This window comes from Mus musculus, chromosome 6 (assembly GCF_000001635.26).
Source record: "Mus musculus strain C57BL/6J chromosome 6, GRCm38.p6 C57BL/6J".
Taxonomy (NCBI): domain Eukaryota; kingdom Metazoa; phylum Chordata; class Mammalia; order Rodentia; family Muridae; genus Mus; species Mus musculus.
In genome coordinates this window covers 122,043,732-122,068,710 of record NC_000072.6, presented here as the reverse complement: position 1 = coordinate 122,068,710, position 24,979 = coordinate 122,043,732, and the positions used below count along the sequence as shown (strand labels likewise).

The following is a 24,979-nucleotide window of genomic DNA, read 5'->3' as shown; positions in this document are numbered from 1 at the left end:
TCAAAGGTAAAATACTCCAAGAGGAACTCTCAATTCTGAATATCTATGCCCCAAATGCAAAGGCAGCCACATTCATTAAAGACACTTTAGCAAAGCTCAAAGCACACATTGCACCTCACATAATAGTCGTGGGAGACTTCAACACACCACTTTCATCAATGGACAGATTATGGAAACAGAAACTAAACAGGGACACAGTGAAACTAACAGAAGTTATGAAACAAATGGACTTAACAGATATCTACACAACATTTTATCCTAAAACAAAAGGATATACCTTCTTCTCAGCATCTCACGGGACCTTCTCCAAAATTGAACACATAATTGGTCACAAAACAGGCCTCAACAGATACAAAAATATTGAAATTGTCCCATGCATCCTATCAGACCACCATGTATTAAGGCTGATCTGCAATAACAACATAAATAATGGAAAGCCAACATTCACGTGGAAACTGAACAACACTCTTCTCAATGATACCTTGGTCAAGGAAGGAATAAAGAAAGAAATTAAAGACTTTTTAGAGTTTAATGAAAATGAAGCCACAACATACCCAAACTTATTGGATACAAGTAAATCATTTCTAAGAGGGAACCTCATAGCTCTGAGTGCCTTCAAAAAGAAACTAGGGAGAGAACACACATTAGCAGCTTGACAACACACCTAGAAAAAAGGAAGCAAATTCACCCAAGAGGAGTAGATGCCAGGAAATATTCAAACTCAGGGGTGAAATCAACCAAGTGGAAACAAGAAGAACTATTCAAAGAATTAACCAAACGAGGAGCTGGTTTTCTGAGAACATCAATAAGATAGATAAACCCTTAGCCAGACTCACTAGAAGACACAGGGATAGCATCCTAATTAACAAAATCAGAAATGAAAAGGGAGACATAACAACAGACCCTGAAGTAATTCAAAACACAATCAGATCCTTCTACAAAAGGCTATACTTAACAAAACTGGAAAACCTGGATGAAATGGATAAATTTCTAGACAGATACCAGGTACCAAAGTTAAATCAGGATCAAGTTAATGATCTAAACAGTCCCATATCCCCTTAAGAAGTAGAAGCAGTCATTAATAATCTCCCGACCAAAAAAAAAGCCCAGGACCACATGGGTTTAGTGCAGAGTTCTTGCAGACTTTCAAAGAAGATCTAATTCCAGTTCTTCACAAATTATTCCACAAAATAGATGTAGAAGGTACTCTACCCAACACATTCTACGAAGCCACAATTACTCTGATAAATTAAGCAAGAAAGATCCAACAAAGATAGAGACCTTCAGACCAATTTCCGTTATGAATACCGATGTAAAAATACTCAATAAAATTCTCATTAACCGAAACCAAGAAGACATTAAAACAATCTTCTTCCTGACCAAGTAGGTTTTATTCCAGGCATGCAGGGATGGTTTAATATATGGAAATCCATCAACGTAATCCATTATATAAACAAACTCAAATACAAAAACCACATGATCATCTCCTAGACACAGAGAAAGCATTTGAAAAAAAATCCAACACCCATTTATGATAAAAGTTTTGGAAAGATCAGGAATTAAAGGCCTATACCTAAACATGATAAAAGCAATCTACAGCAAACCAGTAGCCAACATCAAAGTAAATACTGAGAAGCTGGAAGCAATTCCACTAAAATCAGGGAATAGACAAGGATGCCCACTTTCTCCATACCTATTCAACATTGTACTTGAAGTCCTAGCCTGAGCAATTCGACAACAAAGGAGATAAAGGGGATACACATTGGAAAGGAAGAAGTCAAAATTTCACTTTTGCAGATGATATAATAGTATATATAAGTGACCCTAAAAATTCCACCAGAGAACTCCTAAACTTGATAAACAGCTTCGGTGAAGTAGCTGGATATAAAATGAACTCAAACAAATCAATGCCCTTTCTCTACACAGGAATTAACAGGTTGAGAAAAATTAGGGAAAAAACACCCTTCTCAATAGTCACAAATAGTGTAAAATACATTGGCGTGACTCTAACTAAGGAAGTGAAAGATCTGTATGATAAGAACTTCAAGTCTCTGAAGAAAGAAATTAAAGAAGATTGAAAGATCTCACATGCTCATGGATTGGCAGGATCAATATCGTAAAAATGGCTATCTTGCCAAAAGCAATCTACAGATTCCATGCAATCCCCATCAAAATTCCAACTCAATTCTTCAACGAATTACAAAGAGCAATCTGCAAATTCATCTGGAATAACAAAAAACCAAGGATAGCAAAAATTCTTCTCAATGATAAAAGAACTTCTGGTGGAATCACCATGCCTGACCTAAAGCTGTACTACAGAGAAATAGTGAAAAAAACTGCATGGTACTGGTATAGCAACAGACCAGTAGACCAATGGAATAGAATTGAAGACCCAGAAATGAAACCACACACCTATAGTCACTTGATCTTTGACAAGGGATCTAAAACCATCCAGTGGAAGAAAGACAGCATTTTCAACAAATTGTGCTGGCACAACTGGCGGTTATCATGTAGAAGAATGCAAATTGATACATTCCTGTCTCCTTGTACTAAGGTCAAATTTAATGGATCAAGGAACTCCATATAAAACCAGAGACACTGAAAGTTATAGAGGAGTGTCTTAGTCAGGGTTTCTATTCCTGGACAAACATCATGACCAAGAAGCAAGTTGGGGAGGAAACGGTTTATTCGGCTTACACTTCCATGCTGCTGTTCATCACCAAAGAAAGTCAGGACTGGAACTCAAGCAGGTCAGGGAGCAGGAGCTGATGCAGAGGCCATGGAGGGATGTTCTTTACTGGCTTGCTTCCCCTGGCTTGCTCAGCCTGTTCTCTTATAGAACCAAGACTACCAGCCCAGAGATGGTCCCACCGACAAGGGGCCTTTCCCCCTTGATCACTAATTGAGAAAATGCCTTAGAGTTGGATCTCATGGAGGCATTTTCTCAACTGAAGCTCATTTCTCTGTGACAACCCCAGCTGTGTCATGTTGACACAAAACTAGCAAGTACAAGGAGAAAGTGTGGAAAAGCCTGGAAGATTAGGGCACAGAGGAAAAATTCCTGAATAGAACAGCAATGGCTTGTGCTGTAAAATCGAGAATTGACTAATGGGACCTCAATAAACTGCAAAGCTTCTACAATGGAAAACACATGGTCAATAAGACAAAAAGGCCACCAACAGATTGAGAAAGGATCTTTACCTATCCTAAATCATATAGGGGATTAATATCCAATATATATAAAGAACTCAAGAAGGTGGAGTCCAGAAAATCAAATAACCCCATTAAAAAACGAGGTTCAGAGCTAAACAAAAATTCTTACCTGAGGAATACCTAATGTCTCAGAAGCACCTGAAAAAATATTCAGCATCCTTAGTCATCAGGGAAATGCAAATCAAAACAACCCTGAGATTCTACCTCACACCAGTCAGAATGGATAAGATCAAAAATTCAGGTGACAGCAGATGCTGGCGAGGATGTGGAGAAAGAGGAACACTCCTCCACTGTTGGTGGGATTGCAAGCTTGTACAACCACTCTGGAAATCAGTCTGGCTGTTCCTCAGAAAATTGGATCCCGCATTATGACTCCTGGGCACATATCCAGAAAATGTTCCTACTGGTAAAAAAGACACATGCTCCCCTATGTTCATAGCAGCCTTATTTATAATAGCCAGAAGATGGAAAGAACCCAGATGCCCCTCAACACAGGAATGGATACAAAAAATGTGGTATATTTACACAATGGAGTACTACTCAGGTATTTAAAAGAATGAATTTGTGAAATTCCTAGGCAAATGGTTGGACCTGGAGGGCATCATCCTGCGTGAGGTAACCCAATCACAAAAGAACTCACATGGTATGTACTCACTGATAAGTGGATATTAGCCTAGAATCTTAGAATCCCCAAGATATAATATACAAATTGTGAAACACATGAAACTCAAGAAGAACGAAGACCAAAGTCTGGACACTTTGCCCCTTCTTAGAATTGGGAACAAAACACACACTGAAGGAGGTACAGAGACAAAGTTTGGAGCTGAGACAAAAGGATGGACTATCTAGAGACTGCCATATCCAGGGATTAATCCCATAATCAGCCTCCAAACGCTGACACCATTGCATACACTAGCAAGATTTTGCTGAAAGGACCCTGATATACCTGTCTCTTGTTAGACTATTACGGGTCCTAGCAAACACAGAAGTGGATGCTCACAGTCAGCTATTGGATGGATCACAGGGCCCCCAATGGAGGAGGTAGAGAAAGTACCCAAGGAGCTAAAGGGAACTGCATCCCTATAGGTGGATCAACAATATGAACTAACCAGTACCCCGTAGCTCTTGTCTCTAGCTGTATATGTATCAAAAGAAGGCCTAGTCGGCCATCACTGGAAAGAGAGGCCCATTGGTAATGCAAACTTTATATGCCCGAGTACAGAGGAACGTGAGGGACAAAAAGTAGGAGGGGTAGGAAGCGGAGTGGGGGGCGAGGGTATGAGGGACTTTTGGGATAGACTTAGAAATGTAAATGAGGAAAATACCTAGTACAAATATTAAAAAAGAAAAAAAAAGTGTTGTATGACTTCTATAGTTTACTGCATGTCGCAGTCCCATAATCTGCTCCAAGGAAGACTGCCCCACCTACTACTCAATATGGTGATCCTGAATAATTTTAACTATCAGGCAGGTACGTGATAGTTTTTATGTGCATTTTCTGGGAGTAATGGAAATATATGTATTTTATACTGGATTGTTTGATATGCTATGGTTTTCTAAATGACCAATTTCCTTTGTTTATGATAAAATTAACTAGAGAAATATAAGAAAACACAGAAAAATTATACCCAGCTCAAATAATACAAATGAAAATCTGTTTGACTGTCTGTCACTACATCCTAATCTTGCCCATCTACTCTAGAGACTTTTTTCTATGCAGGCACAGGGGACCATAGGGTCTGCGGCAGAAATCACTTACTTTACTGTGACTATATCCCAGACCCAGGTTTCAGGAAAATATTTTCGAATGGTCTCGGCAAGTGGATCTTTAGGTGGTGGGTCTTCACGTGGTGGCTCTTCAGGTTGAGGTCTTTTACTTGATCCCTTTTGCAATGTCCCAGAAACTTCACTACTAAATGCAAGATCAAATTTCCCACGAGGCCCTATGAAGTTACAATGGAAGAAATGAATATAGTAAGAGAATTCAATGGAACATAGTGGTGTAGTGTACATGTAGCAGAATTTTCAGTTTCTTCTTGACTGTTAACACTATAACAGTGATGCACTGAATCACTCATTTTGGAGGAGACTGGGTAACATCTTTGTCATAGCGAAAACTCTTCTCAAGAATAAAAGAACCTCTGGTGGAATCACCATGCCTGACCTAAAGATGTACTACACAGCAATTGTGATAAAAACTGCATGGTATTGGTATAACGACAGACAAGTAGACCAATGGAATAGAATTGAAGACCCAGAAATGAAACCACACACCTATGGTCACTTGATCTTTGACAAGGGAGCTAAAACCATTCAGTGGAACAAAGACAGCATTTTCAAAAAATGGTGCTGGCACAACTGGTGGTTATCATGTAGAAGAATGCGAATTGATCTATTCCTATCTCCTTGTACTAAGGTCAAATCTAAGTGGATTAAGGAATTCCACATAAATCCAGAGACACTGAAACTTATAGAGGAGAAAGTGGGGAAAAGCCTCGAAGATATGGGTACAGAGGAAAAATTCCTGAATAGAAGAGCAATAAACTGTGCTGTAAGATCAAGAATCGATAAATGGAACCTCATAAAGTTGCAAAGCTTCTGCAGGGCAAAAAACACTGTCAATAAGACAAAAAGACCACTAACAGATTGATAAAGGATCTTTACCTATTCTAAATCAGATAGGGGACTAATATCCAATATATATAAACAACTCAAGAAGGTGGACTCCAGAAAATCAAATAACCCCTTTAAAAAATGGGGCTCAGATGTAAGCAAAGAATTCTCACCAGAGGAAACCGAATGGCAGAAAAGCACCTGAAAAAATGTTCAACATCCTTAATCATCAGGGAAACGCAAATCAAAACAACCCTGAGATTCCATCTCATACCAGTCAGAATGGCTAAGATCAAAGATTCAGGTGACAGCAGATGCTGGCGAGGATGTCGAGAAAGAGGAACAGTCCTCCATTGATGGTGGGATTGCAAGCTTATACAACCACTCTGGAAATCAGTCTGGTGTTTCCTCAGAAAATTGGAGAAAGTTCTACCAGAGGATCCCGCGATACCTCTCCTGGGCATATATCCAGAAGATGTTCCAACCGGTAAGGAGGACACATGCTCCACTATGTTCATAGCAGCCTTATTTATAATAGCCAGAAGCTGGAAAGAACCCAGATGTCCCTCAATAGAGGAATGGATACAGAAAATGTGGTACATTTACACAATGGAGTACTACTCAGCTATTAAAAAGAATGAATTTATGAAATTCCTAGCCAAATGGATGGACCTGGAGGGCATCATCCTGAGTGAGGTAACACAATCACAAAGGAGCTCACACAATATGTACTCACTGATAAGTGGATATTAGCCCAAAAACTTAGGATACCCAAGATATAAGATAAAATTTGCAAAACACATGAAACTGAAGAAGAATGAAGATCAAAGTGTGGACAGTTTGCCCCTTCTTAGAACTGGGAACAAAACACCCATGGAACGAGTTATAGCGACAAAGTTTGGAGCTCTGACAAAAGGATGGACCATCTAGAGACTTCCATAATCAGGGATCCATCCCATAATCAGCTTCCAAACGCTAACACCATTGCATACACTAGCAAGATTTTGCTGAAAGGACCCAGATATAGCTGACTCTTGTGAGACTATGCCGTGGCTTAGCAAACACAGAAGTGGATGCTCACAGTCAGGTATTGGATGGACCACAGGACCCCAAATGGAGGAGGTAGAGAACATACCCAAGGAGCTAAAGGGATCTTCAATCCTATAGGTCAACAACAAGATGAACTAACCAGTATCCTCCTGGAGCTCGTGTCTCTAGTTGCATATGAATCAGAATTGGCTTAGTTGGCGTCAGTGGAAAGAGAGGCCCATTAGTCATGCAAACTTTATATACCTCAGTACAAGGGAATGACAGGGCCAAGAAGTGGGAGTGGGTGGGTGGGGGAGTTGGTGGGGGAGCGTCGGGGGAACTTTTGGGATAGCATTGGAAATTTAAATGAAATAAATACCCAATAAAATAAAAGGTTAAAAAAAAGAAAGTCTGTACTCTGCTGTTTTTCAAGGACAAGTATACACACTGGCCTAGTTAAGGCTTCCCCTAAGTATTTCCCAGCTGATTTCCAAGCCTAGAACATCTTTCTCAATATTTTAATTCACATACACACACAGAGCTTCATTTCTATAGGACCTTCCCTGTGATAGCCACAACCTGTAACCTGACTGTGGTCTTTATATTTGCCTTCAAGAACTAAGTATTTTCTAGTGTTTTAAGTTCTTCACCCAATTACTTTAACAGCTACAGGGATAGTTGCCAAATTATTCCATTGTCTAGAGTAGTCACAGTGCCTCAGGTCCTCTTGCTTTTAGAAACGTGTGAAGATATTCCAATTTCCTTTCAAATCATTGTGAGGAAAATTAATATAGTCCAGTCACAATAATGTTTTATTTTATGTTAACACAGATATAAAAATAAAGTTTAGTGTTTAGAATATAAATAATGATAAAGATAGGGTTTCATGGTTTTAAGTTAAATTGCAGAGGTATAGGAATAAAACCTACATGGTAATGGCATAAAAATTGACATGTAGATCAATGGAACATAACAGAAGACCCAAACACACTCATGCAATCACAGGCATCTGATAGCTGACATAGATTTCAAAACATAACCCATGGGAAAGACAGCATCTTCAACAAAGGGTTCTGGGAAAACTGGATGCTCACATACAGAAGAATGAATGTAGACCTATATGTATGACCCCACACAATAATCAACTCCAAATGCATCTAAGACCTGAACATGAAACCTCAAACTGCTGGGGGAAGAACCATAGACAGCAACCCTAAAAAATACATGAGTAGGAAAGGACTCTGAATAAGACCCATTCACTCTAGAAATTAAGGTAAATACTGGACAAATGGGGACCTCACAAAACTGAAATGCTTTTTGCACCACTAGGGAGCAATCAATTGAGTGAAGTGGAAGCCCAGAGAGTGGGAGAAAACCTTTGTTAGCTATATATCTGATAGAGAATAGATACTCCGACTATGTAAAGAATTTAAAAACAAAGACTTAAGAAAACAAACACCCTGACTTAAAGAATGAGGTGTGGATCTGAACAGTGGTTTCAAAAGAAATTTTAAAAGGTTAAGACACATCTTTTGTCAGTGTTTGTTATGCTAGCAATTCACGAAATGTAGATTAAAACAACCCAGATTCCATCTCACCCCATTTAGGATGGCTAAGTTCAGTAAAAGGATTGACAGCAAGGGCTGGAGAAGACAAGGGGAAAGGGAGCCCTCATTCACTGTTGGTAGGGATGCAAATGGTGCAGTCACTCTGAAAGGGACTCAGATGAGAGGAGGAGGAAGATTAAGTGGTTCCTTGGTTAATATATGTCTGTGCATACACCTTTTCACACTTCGTGCAATGATCCTATATCACAAAAATGATTGCATTTTGTCTTATTTTAACATTGATGGAAGGACTTCCAGTCTTTAACGTCCTTGTAGCAGCATACATCTGGACACATTTTGCGCTAGTATGCTTGAGTTCTTTTTCTCTTACTGGATTGTCACTGCAATTTTATTTTATAAGCTTTGATAAACAATTCACACGTATTTTGTTCTGAAAATACTGATTTGTTATTTTACCTGACATTGGAGCAGAGTCAAAACAAATTTTAGGAAGTTTGATCTTCAAGTTGGTGAATGCCTTTAAATCCATGTCCTAGGAAGAAAAATTTTAATCAGTTAAAATAGCTCAAACTCCTGAAAAAATGTGTATAAATATTGAAGTAAATATTTCACATAGTTTTGCATGTTCAAGTAGGATTCCTATTCAAATTGTTTGTCTCCGACTTGTTGGGGAACACAGTGAAGGGCATATAATTTATAGTGAGGCATATGCAGGTCATCTTTCTGGTACAATACTGTTACTTTTAGAAGTCATTCACAGCCATGCATGATGGTGCATGCTTTAATTCCAGCACTTGAGAGGCACAGGCAGACAGATCTCTAGGACTTTGAGGCCAGCCTGGTCTATAGAGTAAGATCCAGGACATCCAGAGCTACTCAATGAAAGACTGTGTGAAAATTCATTTATAATAGTAATAATAATAATAATAATAATAATATCCACCACTCTATGCAAGATTCCTCAATAGAGAGAAAAAATAATTGTCCAGCCTGGCCACTTTCCAAGATGTAGATTTTGGAATGCTTAGGATTTGAACCCATGAACCAACACATACAAGGTTCTGACAGTGACTTATATCCCTGGCCTGAGCCTAAAATTCTTTACTAATATTGCATTTCATTAAACCTAAATAATTCACAGAGCAGCATGTTGGTAGATAATAGGGCTTACCTCCACATATCTGTAGACATCCTTCTCTCTTCCATGTGGTACCCAGTCTGTGTGCTTCTCAGCCACCCATGAACTGTACAGTATACAGTCTTCTCGGTCTTCAGACAGACTGGAACTTGGAATGAATTTGTTGTGCTGCATACCTGGCAGATTGTATATCTGTAAGAGACAAGAGATGAGGGCAGGATATGGGGGGCAATTTCCTAGTTAGCCTTGGCTAACATTGTGGTTCCTGAGTTGACTGACTTGTTGGTTTTGGCAGGACCCTCTTTCTTGGAACATACTCACCCTCCCCCCCTCCCCAAATAAATGTGAGGACTACAAATACCTGAATGTCCAAGAATAGCTCTTCTCATCAATAGTACAAGGCACCCAGTGCACAGAGATGGCAGGGTGGTGTGAGCAAGGGAACTCCAACCCCTTTAAATAACCCTTTCATTTTTTAAAGGAATTGCCAGTATTTGTCAGCTAAAAACAACTGCTCAAGAAATCTCTGTTGAATAGACTTGGGGAAAGTAAAAATCAAAAAAATGAAAACATTTTAGCAGGATGCTTCCCGAAGCATGTTCTGCATGAGCTTCATAAAATCTCATCATTGAACTTAATTTAATATTGGTTTAATTTACATGTTAGTTTAAGACTGGTAATTTCACCTTCCAATCCACTCCAGCACAGGGGTTCCTTTCCCGTGGAGTCTCCGGACACCCACAAAGACCCAATCAGGATCCCCCACGGGATCTTAAGACCTCTGGTGAGTGGAACACAGCGTCTGCACCAATCCAATTCTGTGGGACCTGAAACTGCATTAACTAGGGAAGCAGATAACCCGGCATGATCAGGGGCACAAGTCACTTCCGGTCCACTCCAGCACTGAGGTTCCTTGCTCAGGAGTCTCCGGACACCAGCAAGAACTCACACAGGAACCCCCACGGGATCGTAAGACGTCAGGGGAGTGGAACACAACTTCTGCCAGGAGGCAGGTTTGAACACCAGATATCTGGGCACCTTCCCTGCAAGAGGAGAGCTTGCATATCTCATGATGATGGTAGAGGACATCAAGAAGGACTTTAATAACTCACTTAAAGAAATAAAGGAGAACACAGCTAAACAGGTAGAAGACCTTAAAGAGGAAACACATAAATCCCTTAAAGAATTGGAGGAAAACACGACCAAACAGGTGATGGAATTGAATAAAACCATCCAAGACCTAAAAAGAGAAGTAGACACAATAAAGAAAACCCAAAGTGAGGCAACGCTGGAGATAGAAACCCTAGGAAAGAAATCTGGAACCATAGAGGCGAGCACCAGCAACAGAGTACAAGGGAAGAAGATTCTCAGGTGCAGAAGATTCCATAGAGAACATCAGCACAACAATCAAAGAAAATGGAAAATGCAAAAAGATCCTAAGTCAAAACATCCAGAACATCCAGGACACAAGGAGAAGACCAAAACTACAGATAATAGGAGCTGATGAGAATGAAGATTTTCAACTTAAAGGGCCAGCAAATATCTTCAACAAAATTATAGAAGAAAACTTCCCAAACCTAAAGAATGACATGCCCATGAACATACAAGAATCCTACAGAACTCCAAATGGCCTGGACCAGAAAATAAATTCCTCCCGACACATAATAATCAGAACAACAAATGCACTAAATAAAGAGAGAATATTAAAAGCAGTAAGGGAGAAAGGTCAAGTAACATATAAAGGCAGGCCTATCAGAATTACACCAGACTTTTCACCAGAGACTATGAAAGCCAGAAGAGCCTGGACAGATGTTATACAGACACTAAGAGAACACAAATGTCAGCCCAGGCTACTATAACTTGCAAACTCTCAATTACCATAGATAGAGAAACCAAAGTATTTCACGACAAAACCAAATTCACACATTATCTTTCCATGAATCCAGCCCTTCAAAGGATAATAACAGGAAAAAAAAAAAAACAATACAAGGACGGAAATTGTGCCCTAGAAAAAGCAAGAAAGTAATCTCTCAACAAACGAAAAAGAAGACAGCCACAAGAACAGAAAGCCAACTCTAACAACAAAAATAAAAGGAAGCAACAATTACTTTTCTTTAGTATCTCTTAATATCAATGGACTCAATTCCCCAATAAAAAGACATAGACTAACAGACTGGCTACACAAAAAGGACCCAACATTCTGCTGCTTACAGGATACCCATGTCAGGGAAAAAGACAGACACTACCTCAGAATGAAAGGCTGGAAAACAATTTTCCAAGCAAATGGTCTGAAGAAACAAGCTGGAGTAGCCATTCTAATATCGAATAAAATCGACTTCCAACCCAAAGTTACCAAAAAAGACAAGGAGGAACACTTCATACTCATCATAGGAAAAATCCTCCAAGAGGAACTCTCAATTCTGAATATCTATGCTACAAATGCAAAGGCAGCCACATTCATTAAAGACACTTTAGTAAAGCTCAAAGAACACATTGTACCTCACACAATAATCGTGGGAGACTTCAACACACCACTTTCATCAATGGACAGATTATGGAAAAAGAAACTAAACAGGGACACAGTGAAACTAACAGAAGTTATGAAACAAATGGACTTAACAGATATCTACACAACATTTTATCCTAAAACAAAAGGATATACCTTCTTCTCAGCATCTTACGGGACCTTCTCCAAAACTGACCGCATAATTGGTCACAAAACAGGCCTCAACAGATACAAAAATATTGAAATTGTCCCATGCATCCTATCAGACCACCATGTACTAAGGTTGATCTTCAATAAAAACATAAATAATGGAAAGCTAACATTCACGTGGAAACTGAACAACACTCTTCTCAATGATACCTTGGTCAAGGAAGAAATAAAGAAAGAAAAGACTTTTTAGAGTTTAATGAAAATGAAGCCACAACAAACCCAAACCTATGGGACACAAAGAAAGCATTTCTAAGAGGGAACCTCATAGCTCTGATTGTCTCCAAAAAGAAATTAGGGAGAGAACACACTCACAGCATGACAACACACCTAAAAGCTATAAAAAAAGGAAGTAAATTCACCCAAGAGGAGTAGATGGCAGGAAATAATCAAACTCAGAGGCGAAAACAACCAAGTGGAAACAAGAACTATTCAAAGAATCAACCAAACGAGGAGTTGGTTCTTTGAGAAAATCAACAAGATAGATAAACCCTTAGCTAGACTCACTAGAGGGCACAGGGACAGCATCCTAATTAACAAAATCAGAAATGAAAAGGGAGACATAACAACAGATCCTGAAGAAATCCAAAACACCATCAGATCCTTCTACAAAAGGCTATACTCAACAAAACTGGAAAATCTGGACGAAATGAATAAATTTCTAGACAGACACCTGGTACCAAAGTTAAATCAGGATCAAGTTAATGATCTAAACAATCCCATATCCCCTAAAGAATTAGAAGCAGGCATTAATAATCTCTCAGCCAAAAAAAAAAAAAAAACCCCAGGACCAGATGGGTTTAGTGCAGAGTTCTATCAGACCTTCAAAGAAGATCTAATTCCAGTTCTGCACAAACTATTCCACAAAATAGAAGTAGAAGGAACTCTACCCAACTCATTCTATGAAGCCACCATTACAAGGATACCTAAACCACAGAAAGATCCAACAAAGATAGAGAACTTCAGACCAATTTCCCTTATGAATATCGATGCAAAAATACTCAATAAAGTTCTCGCTAACCGAATCCAAGAACACATTAAAGCAATCATCCATCCTGACCAAGTAGGTTTTATTCCAGGGATGCAGGATGGTTCAATTTATGGAAATACATCAACGTAATCCAGTATATAAACAAACTCAAACACAAAAACCACGTGATTATCTCGTTAGATGCGGAAAAAGCATTTGACAAGACCCAACACCCATTCATGATAAAAGTCTTGGAAATATCAGGAATTCAAGGCCCATACCTAAACATGATAAAAGCAATCTACAGCAAACCAGTAGCCAACATCAAAGTAAATGGAGAGAAGCTGGAAGCAATCCCACTAAAATCAGGGACTAGACAAGGCTGCCACTTTCTCCCTACTTATTCAACATAGTACTTGAAGTCCTAGCCAGAGCAATTCGACAACAAAAGGAGATCAAGTGGATACAAATTGGAAAAGAGGAAGTCAAAATATCACTTTTTGCAGATGATAATGTAGTATATATAAATGACCGTAAAAATTCCACCAGCGAACTTCTAAACCTGATAAACAGCTTCGGTGAAGTTGCTGGATATAAAATTAACTGAAACAAGTCAATGGCCTTTCTCTACACAATGAATAAAAAGGCTGAGAAAGAAATTAGGGAAACATCACCCTTCTCAATAGTTACAAATAATATAAAATATCTTGGCGTGACTCTAACTAAGGAAGTGAAAAATCTGTATGATAAGAACTTCAAGTCTCTAAAGAAAGAAATTAAAGAAGATCTCAGAAGATAGAAAGATCTCCCATGCTCATGGATTGACAGAATCAACATTGTAAAAATGGCTATCTTGCCAACAGCAATCTACAGATTCAATGCAATCCCCATCAAAATTCCATCTTAATTCTTCAACGAATTAGAAAGAGCAATCTGCAAATTCATCTGGAGTAACAAAAAACCTAGGATAACAAAAACTCTTCTCAAGGATAAAAGAACCTCTGGTGGAATCAGCATGCCTGACCTAAAGATGTACTACAGAGCAATTGTGATTAAAACTGCATGGTACTGTTATAGTGACAGACAAGTAGACCAATGGGATAGAATTGAAGACCCAGAAATGAACCCACACACCTATGGTCACTTGATCTTCGACAAGGGAGCTAAAACCATCCAGTGAAAGAAAGACAGCATTTTCAACAAATGGTGCTGGCACAACTGGTGGTTAAAATGTAGAAGAATGCAAATTGATCCATTCCTATCTCTTTGTACTAAGGTCAAATCTAAGTGGATCAAGGAACTCCACATAAAACCAGAGACACTGAAACTTATAGAGGAGAAAGTGGGGAAAAGCCTCGAAGATATGGGCACAGGGGAAAAATTCCTGAATAGAACAGCAATGGCTTGTGCTGTATGATCGAGAATTGACAAATGGGACCTCATGAAATGGCAAAGCTTCTGCAAGGCAAAAGACACTGCCAATAAGACCAAAAGGCCACCAAGAGATTGGGAAAGGATCTTTACCTATCCTAAATCATATAGGGGACTAATATCCAATATATACAAAGAACTCAAGAAGGTGGACTCGAGAAAATCAAATAACCCAATTAAAAAATGGGGCTCAGATTTGAACAAAGAATTCTCACCTGAGGAATACCAAATGGCAGAAAAGCACCTGAAAAAATGTTCAACATCCTTAATCATCAGGGAAATGCAAATCAAAACAACCCTGAGATTCCACCTCATACCAGTCTGATTGGCTAAGATCAAAAATTCAGGTGACAGCAGATGCTGGCAAGGATGTGGAGAAAGAGGACCACTCCTCTATTGTTGGTGGGATTGCAAGCTTGTACAACCACTCTGGAAATCAGTCTGGAGTTTACTCAGAAAATTGGACTATGGGAGGATCCAGCAATACCTCTCCTGGGCATATATCCAGAAGATGTCACAACCGGTAAGAAGGACACATGCTCCAGTATGTTCATAGCAGCCTTAATTATAATAGCCAGAAGCTGGAAAGAACCCAGACGCCCCTCACAGAGGAGTGGATACAAAAAAATGTGGTACATTTACACAATGGAGTTCTACTCAGCTATTAAAAGGAATGAATTTGTGAAATTCTTAGGCAAATGGTTGGACCTGGAAGGCTTCATCCTGAGTGAGGTAACACAATCACATAAGAACTCAAATGATATGTACTCACTGATAAGTGGATATTAGCCCAGAAACTTAGTATACCCCAGATATAAGATACAATTTGCAAAAAACATGAAATTGAAGTAGAATGAAGACTAAACTGTGGACACTTTGCCCCTTCTTAGAATTGGAAACAATCACCCATGGAAGGAGTTACAGAGACAAAGTTAGGTGCCGAGACAAAATGATGGACCATTTAGAGACTGCCATATCCAGGGATCCATCCCATAATTAGCCTCCAAATGCTGACACCATTGCATACACTAACAAGCATTTACTGAAAGGACCCTGATATAGCTGTTTCTTGTGAGACTTGGCTGGGCCCTAGCAAACACAGAAGTGGATGCTCACAGTCAGCTATTGGATGGATCACAGGGCCCCAAATGTAGGAGCCAGAGAAACTATCCAAGGTGCTAAAGAGATCTGCAACCCTGTAGGTGCAACAACATTATGAACTAACCAGTACCCGGGAGCTCTTGACTATAGCTGCATATGTGTCAAAAAATGGCCTCTTCGGCCATCACTGTAAAGAGGCCCATTGGACATGCAAACTTTATATGCCCCAGTACCGGGGAATGCCATGGCCAAAAAGTGGGAATGGGTGGGTTGGGAGTGGGGGGAGGGTATGGGGGACTTTTGGGATAGCATTGGAAATGTAATTGAGGAAAATACGTAATAAAAAATATTAAAAAAAAGGGCTGGTAATTTCCCAGCATTATCTTAACTAAGGAGTTCTGTTTTTATTTTTACATATCTACTCTACATTCAAAAACATGCTATTAGCAGTGTCAAAAATAATTTTTACACATTAGAGTGATCATATAATTATTCCTAATTAATCCTGTTTTTAATTCAATAAAAATAGGAGTTTTACTGTTAATATCTTGGTGGAGACACCTATAAATAGTGGATGATTTCATTTGTGCTTCTGAGAATTTTCAAAAGAAGTTGAGAACCTTTTATTTTAAAATTTAAAAATTTAAATCATTCTATCCTTTTTTTCTTATTTGGGTAACTCTTGAGACTACAAGATTCTACTTGTGTAAAAAGTTTCTTTTGACCCCCACATGCAGCATGACTCTGATAAGCTCCACCAAGAACATCTGAAGTGGACAAACCACTCCCGGGACAAGACAGGTACAGTAAGAGCACAGAAGGCTCTGCAACTCACAGAGCGCCTTATTTCCTTCCATGTCTTCAGTTTATTGGCTAAAGTTTTTTGATCCGTTATTCAGGATTTTACAATGAAGAGCTCCCTTACAGAAGCTGTCAGCATTAAATGCAGTATTTTTACATTTAAGATCCCTAGTGTCTGAACAATCACTGTTTCATCAGAGCCAGGGTCACTTCTGGTATCTATGGATGGTTTTTGGACAGAGGCAGAAAGGGACTCACCCAGGAAGGGGAGAGCTCATCCTCGGGCTTCAGGAGCAGCACGCTCTGGTCCACAGCTCTCAGGCCACAGAGGGATTGAGGAGAAGCTGTGACCTGCAGACGGGTTTGTGAGGCGGGAAGACTTTGAGATGAGCTGAAGCTCAGGTCCACCTGCGAGAAGGAAAATGAAGCTTAGCAGTGAGGTTTCCTGCTTTTGCAGCCCTGAAACCTGTCACACTAAGTCACCCATAATCTCTGCACACACATCTGTTTTTCCAGATAATGAATACTGTCAGAAGCACAACTGAAGTTCCTTGCTTCCCCTTTCTCCCCTGGGATTGATTTAGGAAGTCAGGAAATGTCTTCAAACTCTAAAGCAACAAAAGGACAATTATTCTCCCTGAAATTCTTCAACTAACTCACTTTTGGTGTATGTGCACATGTATGTGACTGTGGTGTAATGCACACATGTGTGCAAGTTCATACACCCGTGCACCCATCAGAGACCACAGGATGGTGTGAGTGCCCTGCTCCCACTTTCTAACGTATTCTCTTGAGAATGTCCCTCATAATCTTGGAGCAAAATTGGCAGAAGGAAGTCCTAGCAATTCTCCGGCCTCTAGCCTCCACAACACTGGGGTTGTAAGACCCTCTGGTCATGCCTGGCATTTACAAGAATGCTGGATTCAGAATTCAGTGCTGCAAGTGCTATTACTACTGAGCCATCTCTGCAACACAGAAGGTACACTCCCTCTCCATCATCTCTCCTTCTTTTCCTACCCCTCCTCTCCATTTTCCCTCCCTCTCTCTTTCCATCTCTGTCTCTCTATCTCCATCTTTGTGTCTCTCTGTCTTTGTCTCACTTTCTGTCGAGGTCTGTCATTCTCTGGTTCTCTCTGTTTCTTTCTCTCTCTCTCTCTCTCTCTCTCTCTCTCTCTCTCTCTCTCTGTCTCTCTGTCTCTGTCTGTCTCTCTGTCTCTGTCTCTCTCTCTCTCTCTCTTTCTCTCTCTCTGTCTCTCTGTCTCTGTCTCAATCTCTCTCTCTCTCTCTCTCTCTCTCTCTCTCTCTCTCTCTCTGTGTGTGTGTGTGTGTGTAGTCCTGGCTGTCCTGGAACTCACTTTATAAACCAGGCTGGCCTTGAACTCAGATCTGCCTGCCACCCCTGTGCTTGGATTAAAGGATCATGCCACAACCACCGAACATAGTTACTTAATTTAAAGTACTTTTTCATGATGAGTATTATACCTAGTGTAGAAAAATCAGATCAGTATTCTAATTGGAAATACATCTACATCTGCCTCTCTGTCTGGCTATCGGATTATCTGCCATTCACCTTCATCTCTCAATCCTTCCTATTTCAATTCAGAGACAGAATAAACTGCTGAAGACTGGGGTGTATAGAAAGGGGCTGATGAAAGCAGATCAGAGGTGTCCTTAGCTACTCTAGAGTAAGAAAAGCCCAGATGCTCACCAACAGACATAGTTTCAGGTGCCTAATGTGACTAGGAACTGATGATGTGTGATATAGCACACACTCAATATGCTGTGTCATAAAATTTAATACTAGCAAGGGTCTTATGTTCTTATCACATCCTAGAAAAAATCATAATGAAAAACTAGAGGGAAAATAAATATCCTAACAATTGATAGGCCTGGATCTTATGACTGGTCTTGCATAAGAATATATGACATTAAAGATCTATGAGATGGACCAGTGGGTAAAGGCGTCACCAGTCAAGCCTGTTGACCTGAGCTTGACCCCTCAGACTCATGAGGAAGAAGAGCACAGACTTGTAAAACTTGTTCTCTTTCTTCAACATATGTGCATTCACATGCACAGGTGCACGTGCAGATAAATACAATAAAATGTAACTTAAACAACTTAATGTAGTCATTAAAAATTCGGTTCTCCTCTCTTCCTGTACACTTCCTCTCTCTTAACCCTCCAACCATATGTGGGGTTTATAAATTGAAATCTGGCACTCTGGTACTGTCCACATCTTTGCCATGGAGGCAAACACCAATGAATGGATTTAGCATATTTATGTGAAATCTCTGTCCTTCAGACCCCCCCTTTTAAAAATAGAAATTATAGGTAATAAATCCCTCACTTTGTTGCGAAGACACTTTTCAATTTCAAAGTTTACAGAATCTGCAATCACTTCTCCATCAGGCAAGATGGTGTAGATGAGCATTTTAGCCATGGGGGCCATGCTGAACTCCACAGGAATCTCCAAGTCAAAGTTGCCTTTTACTGGAGCTGGGGGAAGAGATGGTTATGGGTCAGACAACTGACAGGAAACCCCAAGTAACTGAACACAGGGGTTTGGAGGTCAGTCTATATGTAGAAGACAGTCTAACTGTCCTGTGGTTAGTTGCTGGCAAGCTAATGATCTCAGGAGAATATCACAAAGATATCTTCCACCAAGGTGTTCACTTTCAAAATTTATGTTGGTTATTTAAAGCTAATCATATACTAACCTCTTATCTCTTTTATCCCTTAGCATCCCAAACAGCATGCTATATTTTATAAAAAGGACTGAGACAACCTTGACTGATGTCCCATTTTTTTATTCAGATAAAAGGAAGACTAACAGACAGGAAAGCCTGGTAATTAGGGAGCTGAAAATTAATAATCATCTCAGAGGAGCTAGCCACACTTGGCAATAATAAGCATATCTTTGGTAATGAACTTTTTCTCAATGCAATGTTCACAGTGTTTACATCTTTTGGGAGAAAATGATGTCTCTCTCTTATTGTTGCTGGTGAACCTGAGGGGATTCATAAGCCTTCTCATGATGGGTGCTATGACTCCCACTTAATGTTTGTTGAAGAACCAATTGCATAATTTATCAAACAGATAAATAGTTTTTATAAATGATCAATGGCAAGGAAGCCTCTTTTCAGTAAATTTGTTGAGGGTTCACCAAGTATCTACCACTTCTAGAAATGACTTGAAAGATATCTATGACTGCATAGAGAAAGCATGTTTACATCTAAAACTTGCTATTATCCAGTGTCTATATAAATGTTAATCTATTAGAGTGATTATATGATTATTCCCAGTAAGTCCTGTTTTTAATTCAATGTACGAATACTTTTACTGTCATTGGCTTGCATGAGACTCCTATAAGTAGTATATGGTTTTAACAGTGCTCCATGCAGTCATTATGACCATGGAGAGAAATGAATAAGAAAAGGTATATTGTAGAACATGGGTTTGCACATGATACGTGCTGTTTTGGAAGGAAAGGATGGCAAGAACATCGAATTGAGATTACCAGGATTCAGTGGGTACTTGGATTTTAATAGGAGTGGGTGCAAGAGGCCCAAATAAGGGAGTGGAAAGGGAGTCATATTTTGGTAGAATCGAGCAAATATCACCAGAAGATGAGAAGGTGACTTCACTCATAAAGTCACAGCAGCTATGATTCCCTGCCCTGTACCTTCACAACAGCATGCCAGTCAATATTACATCATGGAAGGGTAGGCGTTTGTGAAGACCCACAATTAGTTGAGGAGCTATTGACAGTTGAGGGCTACTCGGTAGCAAAAGTCAGATCTCTTCAGCAATGTGACCCCTGGCAGACTGCCCATGTTTCAGGGGCTTGCCCAATACCTTTTTATGTATGAGTAGCACTAACTGAACTCAATAGGTTTAAAAAGAGATATAAAATAGGGAAGGGGCCTGGTGAGTCAGGGAGGGGTTTGTGGATTACTGGGGAGAGGGTTTGATTATAATACAGATAAATATATGTAACTTTCAAAGAATAAAAAAGTGTTTATAAGTAAAAATAATGAGCTGGAGAGAGAGAGGTCAGTAGTTAAAATCAGTTGATGCTCTTCTAGAAGACCCTGGTTTGATTTTCAGCACCCACACCAAGGTGCTCAGAACTGTAATTCTGTCTCCAAAATATCCAGGGGATCTGATGCCTCTGGGTTTCAGAGTACCTGTACTGACTTGCACCTCACACATAATTTAAAAATAATAAAAATACATGAAAATCAGTGTAGTTAGAATGTTAAGGACTAAGTCTGATATTTTTTTGACCAACAGTAAGATAACTCATTTGCCCTGTTGGGAATTGTCTGTATGTGAATGTATAAGTTCCTCATGTAGATTGTATCTTGGAGTACTTTGTGTATTCAGGTGTTACATATTCAGGATAGATATTTCACCATGTTGAATGATACTGAGGTTGGGACCCTGAGACTTTTCTGAAGGTTGGTATGATTGAGAACTTACATTGGACAGCAAAGCCATGAGTTCCTACTGTGGAGAGTGTCTATGGAGGCACACAAGCATGATGGCACTGTTAGTTGCTCTGTGGTAAGATTCCTTTGGTGAGTATGTGGACACTGAGTTGGGGAAATGTTACTGTGTGGGGAAACACTTACCTTCTCCTGGCTCCACCTGGTGAGTATGGTTTCCAGTCTGGATGATGCTTCCCTGGGCCATGACCTAAAAGGAAAATTATTTTCCAAGCTTACATCTATATTTTACAAGGCTTTGTTCTAACTGTGCTAGAAGAAATAGATGAATCGATCTTGGTTCCGGGACTCTGCTGAAAGTAGTCTGCACATGTGAGAGTGTGCACTACAGAAGCTAACAGCTTCTGGGACAGGCGGGCGCCACAGAGCTTCTGAGGCAGTGCCCTTTTCGGGCTCCAGACATCTGCCCACCTATCCCGTCCAGAGGACAGGTGTCCACCTGGTGCGGGAGGCTTTTGCCTCAGGATCAGCAGCAGTCATCTCGGTTGCTGGACTCTGCCAAAAGTAGTCTGCACAGGTAAGAGTGTGGACTACAGAAGCTGACAGCTTCTGTCACAGGCCAAAGCAACACAGCTTCTGGGAAAGGTCGTGCTTTGGGCCTTCATCTTTGGCCAGGAGGGAGGTCCGAACACCAGATATCTGTGCACCTTCCCTGTAAGAGGAGAGCTTGCATGCAGAGAGTGCTCTGACCACTGAAATTTAAAGGAGAGAGCTAGTCTCCCAAGTCTGCTGAGAGAGGGTAACAGAATTAACAGAGGAACAATCTCTAAACAGAGACAACTATAACAACTAACTCCTGAGATTACCAGATGGTGAAAGGTAAACATAAGAATCTTACTTACAGAAACCAAGACCACTCACTATCATCAGAACCCAGCCCTCCCACTTTGCCCCGTCCAGGGCACCCCAACACACCTGAAAAGCTAGAACCTGATTTAAAAGCATATCTCATGATGATGGTAGAGGACATCAAGAAGGACTTTCATAACTCACTTAAAGAAATACAGGAGAACACTGCCATACAGGTAGAAGACATAAAAGAGGAAGCACAAAAATCCCTTAAAGAATTGCAGGAAAACACAACCAAACAGATGATGGAATTGAATAAAACCATCCAAGACCTAAAAAGAGAAGTAGACACAATAAAGAAAACCCAAAGTGAGGCAACGCTGGAGATAGAAACCCTAGGAAAGAAATCTGGAACCATAGATGTGAGCATCAGCAACAGAATACAAGATATGGAAGAAAGAATCTCAGGTGCAGAGGATTCCATAGAGAACATTGGCACAACAATCAAAGAAAATATAAAACACAAAAAGATCCTAACTCAAAACATCCAGGACATCCAGGACACAAATGAGAAGACCAAACCTACAGATAAAAGGAGTAGATGAGAATGAAGATTTTCAACTCAAAGTACTGGCAACTATCTTCAGCAAAATTATAGAAGAAAACTTCCCAAATCTAAAGAAAGAGATACCCATGAACATACAAGAATCCTACAGAACTCCAAATAGACTGGACCAGAAAATAAATTCCTCCCGAATCATAATAATCGGAACAAGAAATGCACTAAATAAAGATAGAATACTAAAAGCAGTAAGGGAAAAAGGTCAGTAACATATAAAGGCAAGCCTATCAGAATCACACCAGATTTTTCACCAGAGACTATGAAAGCCAGAAGATCCTGAACAGATGATAAACAGACACTAAGAGAACACAAATGCCTGCCCAGGATACTATACCCAGCCAAATTCTCAATACCATAGATGGAGAAAACAAAGTATTTCACGGCAAAACCAAATTCATACATTATCTTTCCATGAATCCAGCCCTTCAAAGGATAATCACAGAAAAAAAAAAAAAAAAAAACAATACAAGGACGGAAACCACGTCCTAGAAAAAGCAAGAAGATAATCCCTCAACAAACCTAAAAGAAGACAACAAGAACAGAATGCCAACTTTAACAACAAAAATAACAGGAAGCAACAATTCCTTTTCCTTAATATCTCTTAATATCAATGGACTCAACTCCCCAATAAAAAGACATAGACTAACAGACTGGCTACAAGAACAGGACCTAACATTTTGCGGGTTACAGGAAACTCATCTCAGAGAAAAAGATAGACACTACCTCAGAATGAAAGTCTGGAAAACAATTTTCCAAGCATGTGGTATGAAGAAACAAGCTGGAATAGCCATTCTAATATCTAATAAAATCGACTTCCAATCCAAAGTCATCAAAAAAGACAAGGAGGGGAACTTCATACTCATCAAAGGTAAAATCCTCCTCGATGAACTATCAATTCTGAATATCTATGCTTCAATTACAAGGGCAGCCACATTCATTAAAGAAACTTTAGAAAAGCACAAAGCACACATTACACCTCACACAATAATAGTGGGAGACTTCAACACACCACTCTCACCAATGGACAGATCAAGTAAACAGAAACTAAACAGGGACCCAGTAAACCTAACAGAAGTTATGAAACAAATGGATCTGACAGATATCTACAGAACATTTTATCCTAAAACAAAAGGATATACCTACTTCTCAGCACCTCACGGGACCTTCTCCAAAATTGACCACATAATTGGTCACAAAACAAGCCTCAACATATACAAAAATATTGAAATTTCCCATGCATCCTATCAGATCACCACGGACTAAGGCTGATCTTCAATAACAAAATAAATAAAAGAAAGCCAACATTCACGTGAAAACTGAACAACACCCTTCTCAATGATACCTTGGTCAAGGAAGGAATAAAGAAAGAAATTAAGGACTTTTTGGAATTTAATGAAAATGAAGCCACAACATACCCAAACTTATGGGTCATGATGAAAGCATTTCTAAGAGGAAAACTCATAGCTCTGAGTGCCTCCAAAAAGAAACTAGAGAGAGTACACATTAGCAGCTTGACAACACAAGTAAAATCTCTAGAACAAAAGGAAGCAAATTCACCCAAGAGGAGTACACTGCAGGAAATAATCAAACTCAGGAGTGAAATCAACCAAGTGGAAACAAGAAGAACTATTCAAAGAATCAACCAATGGAGGAGCTGGTTCTTTGAGAAAATCAACAAGATAGATAAACCCTTAGCCAGACTTACTAGAGGGCACAGGGAAAGCATCCTAATTAAGAAAATCAGAAATGAAAAGGGAGACATAAAAACATATCCTGAAGAAATCCGAAACATGATCAGATCCTTCTACAAAAGGCTATACTCAACAAAACTGGAGAACCTGGTTGAAATGGACAAGTTTCTAGACAGACACCAGATAGCAAAGTTAAATCAAGATCAGGTTAATGATCTACACAGTCCTATATCCCCTAAAGAAATAAAGCAGTCATTAATAGTCTCCCAACCAAAAAAAGCCCAGGACCAGATGGGTTTAGTGCAGAGTTCTATCAGACCTTCAAAAAACATCTAATTCCAGTTCTGCACAAACTATTCCACAAAATAGAAACAGAAGGTACTCTACCCAACTCATTTTATGAAGCCACAATTACTCTGATACCTAAACCACAAAAAAACCCAACAAAGATAGAGAACTTCAGACCAATTTCCCTTATGAACATCAATGCAAAAATCCTCAATAAAGTTCTCCTAACCGAATCCAAGAACACATCAAAACAATCATCCACCCTGACCACGTAGATTTCATCCCAGGGATGCAGGGATGGTTCAATATATGGAAATCCATCAACGTAATCCATTATATAAACAAACTCAAAGACAAAAACCACATGATCATCTCGTTAGATGCAGAGAAAGCATTTGACAAAATCCAACACCCATTCATGATAAAAGTCTTGGAAAGATCAGGAATTCAAGGCCATACCTAACCACGATAAAAACAATCTACAGCAAACCAGTAGCCAAGAT

The 24,979-nt window shown here is 39.6% G+C and overlaps 1 protein-coding gene across 5 annotated transcripts in view; it reads right to left on the bottom strand.

The window, feature by feature from the left end:
* The window catches only part of Mug2 (murinoglobulin 2), a 79,240-nt gene that overhangs the window by 17,258 nt on the left and 37,003 nt on the right, over positions 1-24,979 (bottom strand). For all 5 annotated transcript variants that reach the window (XM_006505699.2, XM_006505700.2, XM_006505701.2 and 2 more), the window contains 6 exons: positions 21,213-21,276; positions 18,926-19,074; positions 16,836-16,985; positions 9,595-9,753; positions 8,880-8,955; positions 4,973-5,156 (listed from right to left, as the gene is read on the bottom strand). In XM_006505699.2, coding sequence (XP_006505762.1) covers positions 4,973-5,156; positions 8,880-8,955; positions 9,595-9,753; positions 16,836-16,985; positions 18,926-19,074; positions 21,213-21,276 — 782 coding nt within the window. The remainder of the gene's footprint in view (positions 1-4,972; positions 5,157-8,879; positions 8,956-9,594; positions 9,754-16,835; positions 16,986-18,925; positions 19,075-21,212; positions 21,277-24,979) is intronic.